General features: G+C 38.6%; 1 protein-coding gene across 1 annotated transcript in view; it reads left to right on the forward strand.

Annotated features, from left to right (window-relative positions):
• Window positions 1-18,744, forward strand: part of AHNAK (AHNAK nucleoprotein) — a 64,989-nt gene extending 46,245 nt beyond the window's left edge. Inside the window, exon 5 of the mRNA XM_069738876.1 lies at window positions 587-18,744. Coding sequence (XP_069594977.1) covers window positions 587-17,851 — 17,265 coding nt within the window. The 3' untranslated portion in view covers window positions 17,852-18,744. The remainder of the gene's footprint in view (window positions 1-586) is intronic.
• The last annotated feature ends 215 nt before the right edge of the window (window positions 18,745-18,959 follow it).

Genomic DNA, 18,959 nt, shown 5'->3' on the forward strand with positions numbered 1-18,959 from the left:
CCTTGCAAAATAATGAATATATATAAAGGCAAAGTTTAAGGTTCCTTATTTTAAAGACTAAAATCCAAAATAAATATAAGCAATATCGTAAATATGCAGTACCTATAACTACAGTGTCAGCCTAGAGTGGTAATGTACCTCAATGTGAATGGTGGGCCATTGTTTAGCTACTTGCAAAATTAACCTGACCCTAGTACAGAAATTTATTTATGCTTTTATATATTAAAATGGGTGATTTGCCCTTCTATAAATCATGCCTTTATCTATACATATTGAATAAAGTAATTTAGAACTGATGCTCATAAACAGTTCTTCACAGGGTCCCACCGTGAGATTCACCTGCTCCCATGTTGGCCAGTCCGAGCCTGTGTGGCTAGTTCTAGTTTTGCCTAAAGAAAGTTTGGTGGCACAGTTCAGCCACCCACATCTCCCATGAGTTTGTCTTCATATAGATATATTTGGTATATCACATTTTTCATCAGAAATTGTCTATATGGTTGGAGAACCCACCTAAACTGTTTTGCACGCATGTGACAATTTTTTTTTCTTTTCAGTTAGCTCATTAAATAACTGTATTTTTTTCCAGAGTGGAGATGATGAAGAGTACAGACGAATTTACACAAAAAAAATTAAGCCGCGTCTGAAGTCTGATGAGAGTCTAGAACCAGAGACCCAGACAAGGACCATCACTGTTACCAGGAAAGTCACTGCTTATACTGTGGATGTGACAGGAGCAAAAGACTCAAAAGAGATTGATATAAGTAGCCCTGAATATAAAATCAAGATTCCACGTCATGAAATAACGGAGATTTCAAAATCCAGTGTGGAGACAGAAGAAGGTAAAACCATGATTAGAATTCCTGGAATGGATGTGTCTGGGAAAAGCTTGCAGACAAGTGGAGAATACAGTGTCTCCATGCCAGGAGATTCTTCAGTCGTTCACACCAGCACTGTGAGATATAAAGGACAGGGCGGTGCGCAATTTGAATTTCCAGAAGGTGAAAATGTTGCAGGTTTTCAATTTAGTAGACAAGCATCTGCTGGTATGCATGTGCCTGATATAAGTGTTTCTGGACCAAAGTTCCAGAGTTATGAAAAGAAAATTGATGTCAAAATGTCCAGATTTGGTGCAGAACACGAAATTGGTTTTAAAGGACCTGATGGTCTAAAAAGTGGAAGCTCAACCACAAGTGTTCGAATACCTGAAACAGACATAAACATTTCTTCGACACAGTCCCAGTTTATCAATATCACTGGAGATGAAAGTAGTAGATCAAGAGAAATAGTGCTACCAGGTGCAGACATTAAGATGCCAAAATTTGGATATGTGGGACCAAAACTAGACAGTGAATTCAAGCTCATTCAGTCTAGTCATGGTGGATTTGGTACTGCTGGTGCTCATGTGGACATCACCCCAGGGTTTGAAGGAAAATCAAAAACTTCAAAAGTTACCTTAACAGGACAGAATGTGGATATAGAAAGAAATGATATAGAGGTTGAAAATTCTGCGGGGAAGATCAACATACCCTCGTTTAAAGTACCAAAATTTGGTTTCTCAGAAACTAATGAAGGGATTGCTCAATCTGACTTAAAACTTAAAGGATCAACTTTATTGGAGGGTAAAAGTGAAACATGGGGTGTTGATGTACCAAAAATGTCTATGCCTAATGTAAGTATAGATACGGAAAGGTCTAGTAGGAGGGTGGAGACTGGGATTTCAGGTATTGAACTTGAACATGATTTAAAGCTTGGTGGTAAATTTCCGGAGGTTGTGTCTAAAGATGTGGGAATTAAAGGTTCAAAAGTTTCTATTGAGGGTCAGAAGAGAAATGTAGAATTCACTGATGTGGAAGGCATAGGAGGAGGGCTGAAAATGCAAAAATTTAATTTGTCTAAATTTGGGGTGTCAGAATCCAAATTGGGAGGAATTAATCTATCAGGCCCTCAAGCCAATTTTGAAGGGGAAGGTGCCATCAATGTGAAAGGCCCCAATGTTGAAGGAGGTCATCTTTCAAAGCAATCTATTAGTGTTTCTTTGCCAAAAATTTCTGAAGGAATAGATATTTCAAAGCCAAAAGTAAATATTCAAGGTCCCACAGTTCACATGGAGCCTACAGATATAAATGTTGGTGGACAAGTTGAGGGTGACAAATTTAAAGTGCCATCAGTGCAACTCCCAAAGTCTGAAACTAATTTTAAAGGCCCTACAGTAGAAGGGAATTTGGAAGGTCTCAATTACGGTATTCAAATGCCAAAAGTTGACTTTGTAGCACCAAGCATTGATTTAGATGCATCAGAAGGTAAACTAAGTATGCCGAAATTCAAAATGCCTAAATTTGGAATTTCTGAGTCAAACTTGGAAAGTCCACATGTTGATGTAAACCTACCCAAAGGTAATGTAAGTACTATTGATACAAATATGGCTGTTGGTGGGACTAAATTTAATACACAGTCTGTAAATGTCAGCTTATCAAAAGTGCCTGTGCCTGAGGTTGATCTCAGCCTTAAGGGTCCTAAGGTGGATGGAGAGTTGAAAGCTCCTTCATTTGATATAAAAGGTCCAAAAGTTGACCTAAATGCTGCCGATATTGATTTTGATCTGAAAGGACCTAAGATTTCAGGTGATCTTAAAGGAGTTGATCTAAGAGGTCCACAACTGGCAGTAGAGGCTCCAGAGGCCAACTTGGATGCGCCCGATATTAGTCTTAAAGGTTTGGAGGGAAAATATCAAATGCCCAAATTCAAAATGCCTAAATTTGGAATTTCTAAGACAAAGGTGGAAGTGCCAGATGTAGATGCAAGTCTCTCCACAGGAAAAATTGATATACCAGGACCAAATCTAGATTTTGCTGGTCCTGTGATGAACATTGATCAGCAATCAACAAATATAAAATTACCAAAAGTATCTGCACCTGAAGTTGACCTTGATATTAAAGGTCCTAAATTTGAAGGAGATGTGAAAGGTCTTAAAGTTGATATTAAAGCCCCAGACGTTGACATTCAGACTCCAGATGTAAATCTGGATGGAAAAGTGAAAGGTCCAAAATTCAAGATGCCTTCCGTAAATCTTCCAAAAATGTCCATGCCCGATTTTGACATTAATTTAAAAGGTCCTAAAGTTGGAGGGGATCTAAAAGGCCCCAAAGTCGACATTCGTGCACCAGAGTTAGACCTTGAAGCACCAGATGTAGACCTTGAGGGGAAAGTGAAAGGTCCAAAATTCAAGATGCCGTCTGTAAATCTTCCAAAAATGTCTATGCCCGATTTTGACGTTAATTTAAAAGGTCCTCAAGTTGGAGGAGATCTAAAAGGCCCTAAAGTTGACATTAGTGCACCAGAGTTAGACCTTGAAGCACCAGATGTAGACCTTGAGGGGAAAGTGAAAGGTCCAAAATTCAAGATGCCTTCTGTAAATCTTCCAAAAATGTCTATGCCCGATTTTGATGTTAATTTAAAAGGTCCTAAAGTTGGAGATCTAAAAGGCCCTAAAGTTGACATTAGTGCACCAGAGTTAGACCTTGAAGCACCAGATGTAGACCTTGAGGGGAAAGTGAAAGGTCCAAAATTCAAGATGCCGTCTGTAAACCTTCCAAAAATGTCTATGCCCGATTTTGACGTTAATTTAAAAGGTCCTAAAGTTGGAGGAGATCTAAAAGGCCCTAAAGTTGACATTAGTGCACCAGAGTTAGACCTTGAAGCACCAGATGTAGACCTAGAGGGGAAAGTGAAAGGTCCAAAATTCAAGATGCCGTCTGTAAATCTTCCAAAAATGTCTATGCCCGATTTTGATGTTAATTTAAAAGGTCCTAAAGTTGGAGGAGATCTAAAAGGCCCTAAAGTTGACATTAGTGCACCAGAGTTAGACCTTGAAGCACCAGATGTAGACCTTGAGGGGAAAGTGAAAGGTCCAAAATTCAAGATGCCGTCTGTAAATCTTCCAAAAATGTCTATGCCGGATTTTGACGTTAATTTAAAAGGTCCTAAAGTTGGAGGCGACCTAAAAGGCCCTATAGTTGACATTAGTGCACCAGAGTTAGACCTTGGAGCACCAGATGTAGACCTAGAGGGGAAAGTAAAGGGCCCAAAATTCAAGATGCCGTCTGTAAATCTTCCAAAAATGTCTATGCCCGATTTTGATGTTAATTTAAAAGGTCCTAAAGTTGGAGGAGATCTAAAAGGCCCTAAAGTTGACATTAGTGCACCAGAGTTAGACCTTGGAGCACCAGATGTAGACCTAGAGGGGAAAGTAAAGGGCCCAAAATTCAAGATGCCGTCTGTAAATCTTCCAAAAATGTCTATGCCCGATTTTGATGTTAATTTAAAAGGTCCTAAAGTTGGAGGAGATCTAAAAGGCCCTAAAGTTGACATTAGTGCACCAGAATTAGACCTTGAAGCACCAGATGTAGACCTTGAGGGGAAAGTGAAAGGTCCAAAATTCAAGATGCCTTCTGTAAATCTTCCAAAAATGTCTATGCCGGATTTTGACGTTAATTTAAAAGGTCCTAAAGTTGGAGGCGACCTAAAAGGCCCTAAAATTGACATTAGTGCACCAGAGTTAGACCTTGAAGCACCAGATGTAGATCTTGATGGCAAAGTAAAGGGCCCAAAATTCAAGATGCCTTCTGTAAATCTTCCAAAAATGTCTATGCCTGATTTTGACGTTAATTTAAAAGGTCCTAAAATTGGAGGAGATCTAAAGGGCCCTAAAGTTGACATTAGTGCACCAGAATTAGACCTTGAAGCACCAGATGTAGATCTTGATGGCAAAGTAAAAGGTTCAAAATTCAAGATGCCTTCCGTAAATCTTCCAAAAATGTCTATGCCTGATTTTGACATTAATCTAAAAGGTCCTAGAGTTGGAGGAGATCTAAAAGGCCCTAAAGTTGATATTGGTACACCAGAGTTAGACCTTGAAGCACCAGATGTAGATCTTGATGGCAAAGTAAAGGGCCCAAAATTCAAGATGCCTTCAGTAAATCTTCCAAAAATGTCTATGCCTGATTTTGACGTTAATCTAAAAGGTCCTAAAGTTGGAGGAGATGTAAAAGGTCCCAAAGTTGACATTGAAGGACCAGAAGTAAATCTTGAAGCACCAGATATAGATCTTGATGGCAAAGTAAAAGGTCCAAAATTCAAGATGCCTTCAGTAAATCTTCCAAAAATGTCTATGCCTGATTTTGACATTAATCTAAAAGGTCCCAAAGTTGAAGGAGATCTGAAAGGACCTAAGGTTGACCTAAAGGCACCAGAGGTAGACCTGGAAGTGCCAGATGTAGATCTTGATGGCAAAGTAAAAGGTCCAAAATTCAAGATGCCTTCAGTAAATCTTCCAAAAATGTCCATGCCTGATTTTGATTTAAATTTGAAAGGTCCCAAGATAGGAGGAGGTGTAAAAGGTCCCAAAGTTGAAGGACCAGAAGTAGATCTTGAAGCTCCAGATGTAGACCTTGATGGCAAAGTAAAGGGCCCAAAATTCAAGATGCCTTCAGTAAATCTTCCAAAAATGTCCATGCCTGATATTGACATTAATCTAAAAGGCACAAAGGTTGAAGGAGATCTACAAGGCCCTAAGGTTGACCTTGAAGCACCAGATGTAGATCTTGATGGCAAAGTAAAAGGTCCAAAATTCAAGATGCCTTCTGTAAATCTTCCAAAAATGTCTATGCCTGATTTTGATGTTAATTTAAAAGGTCCTAAAGTTGGAGGAGATCTAAAGGGCCCTAAAGTAGACATTAGTGCTACAGAATTAGACCTTGAAGCACCAGATATAGATCTTGATGGCAAAATAAAAGGCCCAAAATTCAATATGCCTTCAGTAAATCTTCCAAAAATGTCCATGCCTCATGTTGACTTAAATTTGAGAGGCCCCAAATTAGAAGGTGATGTTAAAGGTCCCAAAGTTGATATTGAAGGACCAGAAGTAGATCTTGGAGCACCAGACCTAGAGCTTGATGGCAAAGTAAAGGGTCCAAAATTCAAGATGCCTTCAGTAAATCTTCCAAAAATGTCCATGCCTGATTTTGATTTAAATTTGAAAGGTCCCAAGATAGGAGGAGATGTAAAAGGTCCTAAAGTTGACATAGAAGGACCAGAAGTAGATCTTGAAGCTCCAGATGTAGATCTTGATGGCAAAGTAAAAGGTCCAAAATTCAATATGCCTTCAGTAAATCTTCCAAAAATGTCCATGCCTGATGTTGATCTAAACCTGAAAGGCCCAAAACTTCAAGGCGATTTGAAAGGGGAAATTAAGTGTCCAGATTTAGATGTTATGGCTTCAGAAGTTGAGTTAGAAGCACCGGATGTTAATCTAAAAGGTGCAGAAGGAAAGCTTAAGATGCCAAAGTTTAAAATGCCCAAGTTTGGATTGTCTGGTTCCAAAGGTGAAGGGCGTTTAAAAGGTCCTGAAATTGACATGAACTTACCTGAAGTTGAAATTGATCCTCAAAATGTTGATTTTGAGGCAAAGACTAAAATTAAAGGACCCAAATTTCATATGCCAAAATTTGGCTTTTCTGGTTTTAAAACAGAAGGTCCAAGGGTTAAACTACCTAAAGGTGAGATTGAATTAAGTGGTCCCCATGTAGACGCTGATATTTCGGTACCAAAAATTGAAGGAGAAGTAAGTGTGGATGCTAATGTTGAGGCACCAGAAGTAGACATACATGGACCCGAGGGTAAAATAAAAGGTCCAAAATTTAAGATGCCCTCAGTAAATCTTCCAAAGATGTCTTTGCCAGATGTTGATTTGAATCTTAAAGGTCCTAAGCTGGAAGGAGATGTGAAAGGACCTAAAGTTGACATTAAGGCACCTGAGGTAGATATAGAAGCCCCACATCTAGACATTGAAGGGAAGGTTAAAGGTTCTAAATTTAAGTTGCCATCAATGAATCTTCCAGATGTCTCTATGCCTCATATTGATTTGAATTTGAAAGGCCCAAATTGGAAAGGAAGTGTTGAAGGGTCTTTGCCTAAAGTAGAAGGAGATTTAGAGGGACATAATGTGGACCTAAAGTTACCAGAGGTTGACATTGGAGCTCCAGGTATGGAGATTGAAGGTCCAGAAGGAAAACTGAAAATGCCTAAATTTAAAATGCCAAAATTTGGTTTTTCAGGGCCAAATGTTCAAGGTCCAGAATGTGATATTAGTCTTCCAAAAGCTGACCTTGACCTGTCTGGACCAGAAGTAGATGTTGAAACTCCTGAAGTTAACGTGAAGGGTTCTAAATTTAAGATGCCTTCTATGAATTTTAATCTACCGAAAATGTCTAAGCCTGATATTGATCTGAGCATAAAAGGTCCCAAGATTGAAGGAGATTTAAAAGGCCCTAATGTTGACATTAAAGCTCCTGAGGTTGATTTTGAAGCCGGTGATGTAGATATTGATGGTAAAGTAAAGGGGCCAAAATTCAAAATGCCATCAGTATCCCTACCAAAAATGTCTATGCCAGATTTTGACATTAATTTAAAGGGCTCTAAGCTGGAAGGAGATATCCAAGGTCCTAAAGTTGACCTAAAGGGACCCGAGGTTGATCTTCATGCTCCTGAAGCAGACATGGATGGAAAAATAAAAGGCCCCAAATTTAAGATGCCTTCAGTTAATTTTCCAAAAGTGTCTATGCCTGATGTTGACTTAAATATGAGAGGCCCAAATTGGAAAGGAGGGACAGATATTTCCTTACCCAAAGTTGAAGGTGAGCTAGAAGGACCTAATGTTAACTTAAAGGGACCAGAGTTTGATGTAGAAGGTTCAGAGGGAAAAGTGAAAATTCCCAAATTTAAAATGCCAAAGTTTGGATTCTCAGGACCCAGTGGAGAATCTACTGAATTAGATGTTAATATTCCTAAAGCTGACCTTGATTTATCTGGACCAGAATTAGATGTTGCTGTGCCTGACATTAAAGTAAAAGGCTCCAAATTTAAAATGCCATCAATGAATTTTAATCTACCCAAAATATCTAAGCCAGACTTTAGTATAAAAAGTCCTAAAATTGAAGGAGATGTCAAGGTCCAAAAAGTTGACATTAAGACACCAGAAGTGGACATAGATACCCCAGATGTAGATCTTGAAGGCAAAGTAAAGAGCCCAAAATTCAAGATGCCTTCAGTAAATCTTCCAAAAATGTCCATGCCAGATTTTGACATTAATTTAAAAGGTCCTAAAGTTGAAGGAGATCTAAAGGGCCCTAAGGTTGACCTAAAAGCACCAGACGTAGACCTAGAAGCGCCAGATGTAGATCTTGATGGCAAAGTAAAAGGTCCAAAATTCAAGATGCCTTCAGTAAATCTTCCAAAAATGTCCATGCCTGATTTTGATTTAAATTTGAAAGGTCCCAAGATAGGAGGAGATGTAAAAGGTCCCAAAGTTGACATTGAAGGACCAGAAGTAAATCTTGAAGCACCAGATGTAGATCTTGATGGCAAAGTAAAAGGTCCAAAATTCAAGATGCCTTCAGTAAATCTTCCAAAAATGTCCATGCCTGATTTTGATTTAAATTTGAAAGGTCCCAAGATAGGAGGAAATGTAAAAGGTCCCAAAGTTGACATTGAAGGACCAGAAGTAAATCTTGAAGCACCAGATGTAGATCTTGATGGCAAAGTAAAAGGTCCAAAATTCAAGATGCCTTCCATCAATCTTCCAAAAATGTCACTACCTGATGTTGACTTAAATTTGAGAGGCCCCAAGTTAGAAGGTGATGTTAAAGGTCCCAAAGTTGATATTAAGGCACCAGATGTAGATCTTGAAGGACCAGATATAGATCTTGATGGCAAAGTAAAAGGCCCAAAATTCAAGATGCCTTCTGTAAATCTTCCAAAAATGTCCATGCCTGATTTTGATTTAAATTTGAAAGGTCCCAAGATAGGAGGAGATGTAAAAGGTCCCAAAGTTGACATTGAAGGACCAGATGTAGATCTTGAAGCACCAGATGTAGATCTTGATGGCAAAGTAAAAGGTCCAAAATTCAAGATGCCTTCAGTAAATCTTCCAAAAATGTCCATGCCTGATTTTGATTTAAATTTGAAAGGTCCCAAGATAGGAGGAGATGTAAAAGGTCCCAAAGTTGACATTGAAGGACCAGATGTAGATCTTGAAGCACCAGATGTAGATCTTGATGGCAAAGTAAAAGGTCCAAAATTCAAGATGCCTTCAGTAAATCTTCCAAAAATGTCCATGCCAGATTTTGACATTAATCTAAAAGGTCCTAAAGTTGAAGGAGATCTAAAGGGCCCTAAGGTTGGCCTAAAAGCACCAGAAGTAGAACTAGAAGCGCCAGATGTAGATCTTGATGGCAAAGTAAAAGGTCCAAAATTCAAGATGCCTTCCATCAATCTTCCAAAAATGTCACTACCTGATGTTGACTTAAATTTGAGAGGCCCCAAGTTAGAAGGTGATGTTAAAGGTCCCAAAGTTGATATTAAGGCACCAGATGTAGATCTTGAAGGACCAGATATAGATCTTGATGGCAAAGTAAAAGGCCCAAAATTCAAGATGCCTTCTGTAAATCTTCCAAAAATGTCCATGCCTGATTTTGATTTAAATTTGAAAGGTCCCAAGATAGGAGGAGATGTAAAAGGTCCCAAAGTTGACATTGAAGGACCAAATGTAGATCTTGAAGCACCAGATGTAGATCTTGATGGCAAAGTAAAAGGTCCAAAATTCAAGATGCCTTCAGTAAATCTTCCAAAAATGTCCATGCCTGATTTTGATTTAAATTTGAAAGGTCCCAAGATAGGAGGAGATGTAAAAGGTCCCAAAGTTGACATTGAAGGACCAGAAGTAAATCTTGAAGCACCAGATGTAGATCTTGATGGCAAAGTAAAAGGTCCAAAATTCAAGATGCCTTCAGTAAATCTTCCAAAAATGTCCATGCCTGATTTTGATTTAAATTTGAAAGGTCCCAAGATAGGAGGAGATGTAAAAGGTCCCAAAGTTGACATTGAAGGACCAGAAGTAAATCTTGAAGCACCAGATGTAGATCTTGATGGCAAAGTAAAAGGTCCAAAATTCAAGATGCCTTCAGTAAATCTTCCAAAAATGTCCATGCCTGATTTTGATTTAAATTTGAAAGGTCCCAAGATAGGAGGAGATGTAAAAGGTCCCAAAGTTGACATTGAAGGACCAGAAGTAAATCTTGAAGCACCAGATGTAGATCTTGATGGCAAAGTAAAAGGTCCAAAATTCAAGATGCCTTCAGTAAATCTTCCAAAAATGTCCATGCCTGATTTTGATTTAAATTTGAAAGGTCCCAAGATAGGAGGAGATGTAAAAGGTCCCAAAGTTGACATTGAAGGACCAGAAGTAGATCTTGAAGCACCAGATGTAGATCTTGATGGCAAAGTAAAAGGTCCAAAATTCAAGATGCCTTCAGTAAATCTTCCAAAAATGTCCATGCCTGATTTTGATTTAAATTTGAAAGGTCCCAAGATAGGAGGAGGTGTAAAAGGTCCCAAAGTTGACATTGAAGGACCAGAAGTAGATCTTGAAGCTCCAGATGTAGACCTTGATGGCAAAGTAAAGGGCCCAAAATTCAAGATGCCTTCAGTAAATCTTCCAAAAATGTCCATGCCTGATTTTGACATTAATCTAAAAGGTCCTAAAGTTGAAGGAGATCTGAAAGGACCTAAAGTTGACCTAAAGGCACCAGAGGTAGACATTGAAACACCAGATGTAGATCTTGATGGCAAAGTAAAAGGTCCGAAATTCAAAATGCCTTCCATCAATATTCCAAAAATGTCATTACCTGATGTTGACTTGAATTTGAGAGGCCCTAAGTTAGAAGGTGATGTTAAAGGTCCCAAGGTTGATATTCATGCACCTGAATTAGACCTAGAAGTACCAGATGTAGATCTTGATGGCAAAGTAAAGGGTCCAAAATTCAAAATGCCTTCCATCAATCTTCCAAAAATGTCCATGCCCGATTTTGATTTAAATTTGAAAGGCCCCAAGATAGAAGGGGATGTTAAAGGTCCTAATGTGGACATTAAAACACCAGAAATCGACATTGAACTACCTAGCAGTAATATAGAAGGACCTGAAGGGAAATTAAAAATGCCAAAATTCAAAATGCCAAAATTTGGGTTTTCTGGCCTTTCAGCAGAGGGACCTGATGTTTCTATGCCTGATATAGATTTGAATGTAAAAGGACCCAAATTAAAAGGGGGACTAGATGGACCCGATGCAAAGATTGAAGCAGATCCAAAGATAGAAATTAAAGGCCCCGATTTAGAGGTTTCAAGCCCTTCATTTTCTGCTGAATTACCAGAGGGTAAAGTTAAAGGGTCCAAATTTAAGCTGCCATCATGGGGATTTTCAAAACCAAGTGTATCCATACCTGATGTGGATCTTAATCTAAAAGGGCCAAAAGTTAAAGGCGACCTAGATGTTACAGCTAAGGGAGGAAGTCTCAAAGGTTCAGAATTAGGAGTTGGGTTACCTGAAGTAGACATTGATGTACCTGAGGCAAAAGTAAAAAAATCCAAATTTAGACTTCCAAAATTTAACTTTTCAGGTAGTAAATCAGGAAGTGTTGACATAAAGGTTCCAAAGACTGACATTGATGTTAGAGGACCAGAAGTGGAAATTCCTAATTTGGAAGCAAAGGGAAAATCTCCAAAATTTAAAATGCCATCATTAAATATAACAAGCCCTAAAGTGTCAGTACCGGATGTAGAATTAAATTTGAAAGGACCTAAATTTGAAGGAGATTTGAAAGGGCCTAAAGTTGACATACACAGCCCTGATGTGGAGGCACCAGATCTGGATATTGATGGAAAGGTTAAAGGTCCCAAATTTAAGATGCCATCAATGCAGCTTCCAAAAATGTCCATGCCTGATGTTGATCTAAATCTGAAAGGTCCTAAACTTGAAGGAGATTTAAAAGGTCCCAATATTGATGTTAAAGGTCCAAAGTTGGATCTGGAAGGACCAGACATTGAATTAGAAACGCCAGATGTGCATTTGAAAGGCTCAGAAGGAAAGTTCAAAATGCCCAAGTTTAAAATGCCCAAATTTGGTATTTCAGGTTCAGGTCCTAAAATGGAAGGACTAGATGTAGATGCTGATATTTCTGGTCCTAATGTAGATCTAAAAGCACCCGACATTGATATTGAGGGCCCAGAAGGAAAGCTGAAAGGTCCAAATTTTAAGATGCCATCAATGAATATCAATTTGCCAAAAGTATCCATGCCAGATTTTGACTTAAATCTGAAAGGCCCAAAAGTTGAGGGGGATTTGAAAGGACCCAAAGTTGACATCAAGGGTCCAGATGTTGATCTTGATGCCCCAGAAATAGATCTTGATGGAAAAGTCAAAGGTCCAAAATTCAAGTTGCCATCAATGCAGCTTCCAAAAATGTCCATGCCAGATTTTGACTTAAATCTGAAAGGTCCAAAAGTTGAGGGTGATTTAAAAGGTCCCAAAGTTGATATTAAAGGCCCAGAATTTGACCTTGATGCCCCAGAGATAGATGTTGATGGCAAAGTCAAAGGTCCAAAGTTCAAGATGCCATCGATGCAGCTTCCAAAGATGTCCATGCCTGATGTTGATCTAAATCTGAAAGGTCCTAAACTTGAAGGAGGTTTGAAAGGTCCTAATATCGATATTAAAGGTCCTGAGTTTGATATGGAAGGTCCAAACTTTGAAGTAGACACACCAGATGTTAATTTGAAAGGACCGGATGGAAAGTTTAAAATGCCCAAGTTTAAAATGCCCAAATTTGGTATTTCAGGTTCAGGTCCTAAAATGGAAGGACTAGATATAGATGCTGATATTTCTGGTCCTAATATAGATCTAAAGGCACCTGAGGTTGATATTGAGGGCCCAGAAGGAAAGCTGAAAGGTCCAAATTTTAAGATGCCATCAATGAATATCAATTTGCCTAAAGTATCCATGCCAGATTTTGATTTAAATCTGAAAGGCCCAAAAGTTGAGGGGGATTTGAAAGGACCCAAAGTTGACATCAAGGGTCCAGAAGTTGATATTGATGCCCCAGAAATAGATCTTGATGGAAAAGTCAAAGGTCCAAAATTCAAGTTGCCATCAATGCAGCTTCCAAAAATGTCCATGCCAGATTTTGACTTAAATCTGAAAGGTCCAAAAGTTGAGGGTGATTTAAAAGGACCCAAAGTTGATATTAAAGGCCCAGAATTTGACCTTGATGCCCCAGAGATAGATGTTGATGGCAAAGTCAAAGGTCCAAAGTTCAAGATGCCATCGATGCAGCTTCCAAAGATGTCCATGCCTGATGTTGATCTAAATCTGAAAGGTCCTAAACTTGAAGGAGGTTTGAAAGGTCCTAATATTGATATTAAAGGTCCTGAGTTTGATATGGAAGGTCCAAACTTTGAAGTAGACACACCAGATGTTAATTTGAAAGGACCGGATGGAAAGTTTAAAATGCCCAAGTTTAAAATGCCCAAATTTGGTATTTCAGGTTCAGGTCCTAAAATGGAAGGACTAGATGTAGATGCTGATATTTCTGGTCCTAATATAGATCTAAAGGCACCTGAGGTTGATATTGAGGGCCCAGAAGGAAAGCTGAAAGGTCCAAATTTTAAGATGCCATCAATGAATATCAATTTGCCAAAAGTATCCATGCCAGATTTTGATTTAAATCTGAAAGGCCCAAAAGTTGAGGGGGATTTTAAAGGACCCAAAGTTGACATCAAGGGTCCAGATGTTGATATTGATGCCCCAGAAATAGATCTTGATGGAAAAGTCAAAGGTTCAAAATTCAAGTTGCCATCAATGCAGCTTCCAAAAATGTCCATGCCAGATTTTGACTTAAATCTGAAAGGTCCAAAAGTTGAGAGTGATTTAAAAGGACCGAAAGTTGATATTAAAGGCCCGGAATTTGACCTTGATGCCCCAGAGATAGATGTTGATGGTAAAGTCAAAGGTCCAAAGTTCAAGATGCCATCGATGCAGCTTCCAAAGATGTCCATGCCTGATGTTGATCTAAATCTGAAAGGTCCTAAACTTGAAGGAGGTTTAAAAGGTCCTAATATTGATATTAAAGGTCCTGAGTTGGATGTGGAAGGTCCAAACTTTGAAATAGACACACCAGATGTTAATTTGAAAGGACCAGATGGAAAGTTTAAAATGCCCAAGTTTAAAATGCCCAAATTTGGTATTTCAGGTTCAGGTCCTAAAATGGAAGGATTAGATGTAGATGCTGATATTTCTGGTCCTAATATAGATCTAAAGGCACCTGAGGTTGATATTGAGGGCCCAGAAGGAAAGCTGAAAGGTCCAAATTTTAAGATGCCATCAATGAATATCAATTTGCCAAAAGTATCCATGCCAGATTTTGATTTAAATCTGAAAGGCCCAACAGTTGAGGGGGATTTTACAGGACCCAAAGTTGGCATCAAGGGTCCAGAAGTTGATATTGATGCCCCAGAAATAGATCTTGATGGAAAAGTCAAAGGTTCGAAATTCAAGTTGCCATCAATGCAGCTTCCAAAAATGTCCATGCCAGATTTTGACTTAAATCTGAAAGGTCCAAAAGTTGAGGGTGATTTAAAAGGACCCAAAGTTGATATTAAAGGCCCAGAATTTGACCTTGATGCCCCAGAGATAGATGTTGATGGTAAAGTCAAAGGTCCAAAGTTCAAGTTGCCATCAATGCAGCTTCCAAAGATGTCCATGCCTGATGTTGATCTAAATCTGAAAGGCCCTAAACTTGAAGGAGGGTTGAAAGGTCCTAATATTGATATCAAAGGTCCTGAGTTGGATGTGGAAGGCCCAAACTTTGAAGTAGACACACCAGATGTTAATTTGAAAGGACTGGATGGAAAGTTTAAAATGCCCAAGTTTAAAATGCCCAAATTTGGTATTTCAGGTTCAGGTCCTAAAATGGAAGGACTAGATGTAGATGCGGATATTTCTGGTCCTGATGTAGATCTAAAAGCACCTGAGATTGATATTGAGGGTCCAGAAGGAAAGCTGAAAGGTCCAAATTTTAAGATGCCGTCTATGAATATCAACTTGCCAAAAGTATCCATGCCAGATTTTGACTTAAATCTGAAAGGCCCAAAAGTTGAGGGGGATTTCAAAGGACCCAAAGTTGACATAAAGGGTCCAGATGTTGATCTTGATGCCCCAGAAATAGATTTTGATGGAAAAGTTAAAGGTTCCAAATTTAAACTGCCTTCAGTACAGCTTCCAAAAATGTCTATGCCGGACGTTGATCTCAATCTGAAAGGTCCTAAACTTGAAGGAGACGTAAAAGGTCCCAGTATTAACATTAAGGGTCCAGAATTGGATGCCGAGGCTTTAGATGTTGACTTGCAGGTACCAGATGTGCATTTGAAAGGTTCAGAAGGAAAGCTTAAAATGCCTAAATTTAAGCTGCCCAAATTTGATGTGTCTGGTCCAAAAGGAGGAGTGGATGTAGATATTGGACCGCCTAAAGGGCATGTGTCAGGAGATCTAGCCCTATCTAGTCCTAAGATAGAAGCATCAGTATCAGAAATGGAACTTGAAGGTCCTGATGGTAAAATCAAAGGATCTAAATTTAAGATGCCTTCACTGAACCTACAAGATGTATCCATGCCAGAAATAAGTTTGAAAGGAGCCAAAATAAAAGGGGATGGAGATTTTTCTGGTCCAAAACTAGGAGGAGATCTAAATCTTAAGGCTCCAAATCTGAAAGGAGATATCGATGTCACTGGACCAAATTTAGAAGGTGAAATAAAGAGCCCTGGACTTAATATAGATGTTGACATCCCTGAAGGTAATTTGAAAGCACCAAAGCTTAAGAAGCCAAAGTTTGGTTTTGGCATTAAGTCACCTAAAGCGGAAATCAAAGCCCCTACTGTAGAGGTTGCTGGTCCTGAGGTAGACTTTGATCCAGAAGGGCCTGAAGTAAGTGTCAGCGGTAAGGGGAAAAAGGGGAAATTTAAAATGCCAAAAATTCACATGAGTGGTCCAAAAATAAAAGGCAAAAAGGGTGGATTTGATGTAAGTGCACCTGATATAGATAATGACCTAAATCTTAATGCCCCTGATGTTGATTTAAATGTTTCAGGTGGAGATGTTGGAATGAAGGGAGAGATTGGATTAAAAGCACCTAAAACCCGAAAACCATTATTTGGAAAAATTCATTTTCCTGACGTTGAATTTGACATAAAGTCTCCAAAATTAAAGGGTGATGGTTCTCTTCAAAGCCCTAAAGCAGATATAAGGACTCCAGATTTAGATATTGGTGGTGGAGTAAAGATGCCAGAAGCTGATTTAACAGCATCAGGAGTTAGTGTTGAAGGTCCAGATCCAAAGATGAAGAAAACTAAATTTAAGCTTCCAGGTTTCAGTATGTCAGGCCCAAAAGTAGAAGTACCAGATACAGATCTGTCGGGCCCAAAAATTGATATGAAAGCCCCTAAACTAGATGTCAAACCTGGTGCAATGAATATTGAAAGTGAGTTACCCAATCTTTCTGTCAGCACCTCCGCACCAAAAATTTCTGTTCCAGATATTGATGTGAATTTGAAAGGACCAAAAGTTAAAACCATGGGCTCTGTAAATGTTGACGTAAATCCTCCGAACATTGACATTTCTGGGTCAAGTGGCAAAATTAAAATGCCAGAATTTGGTATTTCGGGCTTCTCTACAGGTGCTTCTGATGGTAATTTTGATGCAAAATTCAAAACCCCAAAGCTGGATGCCAACCTCCAAGGGCCTGCAGCTGACATTTCTTTGCCAAAAGTATCTGGGCCAGGCTTTGATATGAGTTTAAAAGGACCAAAGATTGAAGGAGATTTTGGAAGTTCCGCTGGATTTGATTTACCAGGTATGAATGTGAAAGGTACTGGCACTCAGGTAGGATTGTCTGGTCCCCAATTTAAGTTACCCAGTGGAGAATTTTCTGTAGCTAAACCAGAAGTTGAGATTTCTGGTAAAGCTGGCGTTTCAGACTTTAATATCAAAGGACCTTCCTTTCAAACATCATCTGGAAGTAAATTTTCTGTTCCAGGAACTAATGTTGGTGGGCAAAGTATAGACTTGAAAGGAGATTTGTCAGGATCTTTAAAAGGACCTGATGGTCTAAGAATAGGAGGAACAAAAATAGAGGGTGATCTATCTGGTCCTACAGTTGAAGGAGGCTGGAATGTGAAAAAATCAGATTTTAATCTAGAAAGTTCTGCTGGTAAAATTACCTTTCCCAGACTTATGATGCCAAAATTTGCAGCTTCTGGACCTGAGCTGTCTGGAAGAGAGATGGGGGTTGATGTGGACTTTCCTTCTGCGGATGTCCAGTTTGCTAAGTCTGGTCAGGCACATGTGGAGTTAGACGAAAGCGACATAAAAATTAAAAAGTCCAAAATAAAAATGCCCAAGTTGAACTTTAAATCTAAATCAAAAAGTGATGCTAATCTACCAGAGGTTTCAGTGTCTGGGTCAAAGGGTGAGCTTCAAAGTTCAAAGGCCAGTTTAGGCTCTGCTGAAGGAGGTTTGGGGTCTGCTACAGTTGAGGTGGAGAAGGGTGCAAAGTATGAGTTTTCCTTGTTTACTAGCAAAAAGACGAGACACAGATCTTCCTCTTTAAGTGAGGAGAAGGATGAATCGGCACACTCGTCACCCAGTGGCACATTAGAAGCAGAAGGATCCTTAGCGGTAGAGGGTGGGAAAAAGAAGGGAAAGCATTCTAAAATCAAATTTGGCACATTTGGTGGCTTGGGATCGAAATCAAAGGGTTCTTATGAGGTCACATTAAGTGATGATGAAAACGTCCAGGAAAGTGGAGCCTCTCGTAAATCCAGGGTGTCTTCATCCTCAAGCAACGATAGTGCAACAAAAGCAGGTGTCCGTCTTCCTAAAGTGGAACTCACCGTTGCTAAAAAGAAAGAATGAAACTTCTCTTTATAAACTGAGCATGTATATAAATATATATATCTGTGTGTTTGTACATAAATTTTGCAGCCTTTATATAATGATTCTTTAAGTGAAAAAGTAGAGATACACCAAAAAAAGTGTTAAACTAAAAACGGACAAAAAAAAAGTCTCAGTCGTCTATTAAATTAAACACTCGCATTAACCCTTTCACTACCTAACCAATTTTTACATGCATACATGACTGGCAGTGAATGGTTTAATGGGCCTGTTTGGAGTATAAGAACTGTACATGGAAATATATTTTTCCATATTATTTTTTTAACTCGCTTTTTACAGTCTGTTTTCTTTTGTGGGGGCTTTACAGATAGATGCAAACAGATTTATTGAGAAAAGAAACACTGTAAATTGCATTGAACCAAAGGGTCAGCTAAATTTCAGGGAATGCGAAGTGATAATAGAAACGCCATAGCAATAACAATTTTTATAATTTTTTTTCTTTAAATTTTTTTTTTTAATTATGCAAAATAAAAAAAAGATGTCTAAACGTCCTGTTTTATAAATTTGATAAAGCATTTTGTCCAAATTGTGAATATAATTTGATAAAAATCGGTCAATATTTAAAGATTACATTGAACTTCATCTTGTCATCTTTGTTTTTTAGCAGCCAGTGGTTCAATGCTTTATTTTATTTTTTTTTCATCTGTATTATATGATTTTCTTCTTTTTATTGTCATACCTAAACTGCCGCTTGGATTTTGTTGGACATAAATAAGATTTGCTTTTATTTCTAGCAAATATATGATTCAAATAAACCGTTTAACTTCAGAAATCTGTAAGCACTTCATTAAGAAATGTGTTTTATGGTGGATTGTTCAAGTCAAAAATAAAGCTTCTAACCTTTATAAAAATAACCTGTGTCCATGCTTTCTCAGTCTGCTGCTTTTTCTTACCGTTGTCTGTAACATAGTAACCTAGTTTACTGTGATGGTTCTAGAATGTATGTGATTAAAGGGGTATTCCCATCTCCAAGATCCTATCCCAATACGTAGTAGGTGTAATAATAGCAAATACCTCCAATTAGAAATGTAGTATAGTACTTCTGATTCTCTGTCTCTTTTCTCGTGTG

Source organism: Ranitomeya imitator, chromosome 9 (assembly GCF_032444005.1).
Source record: "Ranitomeya imitator isolate aRanImi1 chromosome 9, aRanImi1.pri, whole genome shotgun sequence".
Lineage (NCBI taxonomy): Eukaryota > Metazoa > Chordata > Amphibia > Anura > Dendrobatidae > Ranitomeya > Ranitomeya imitator.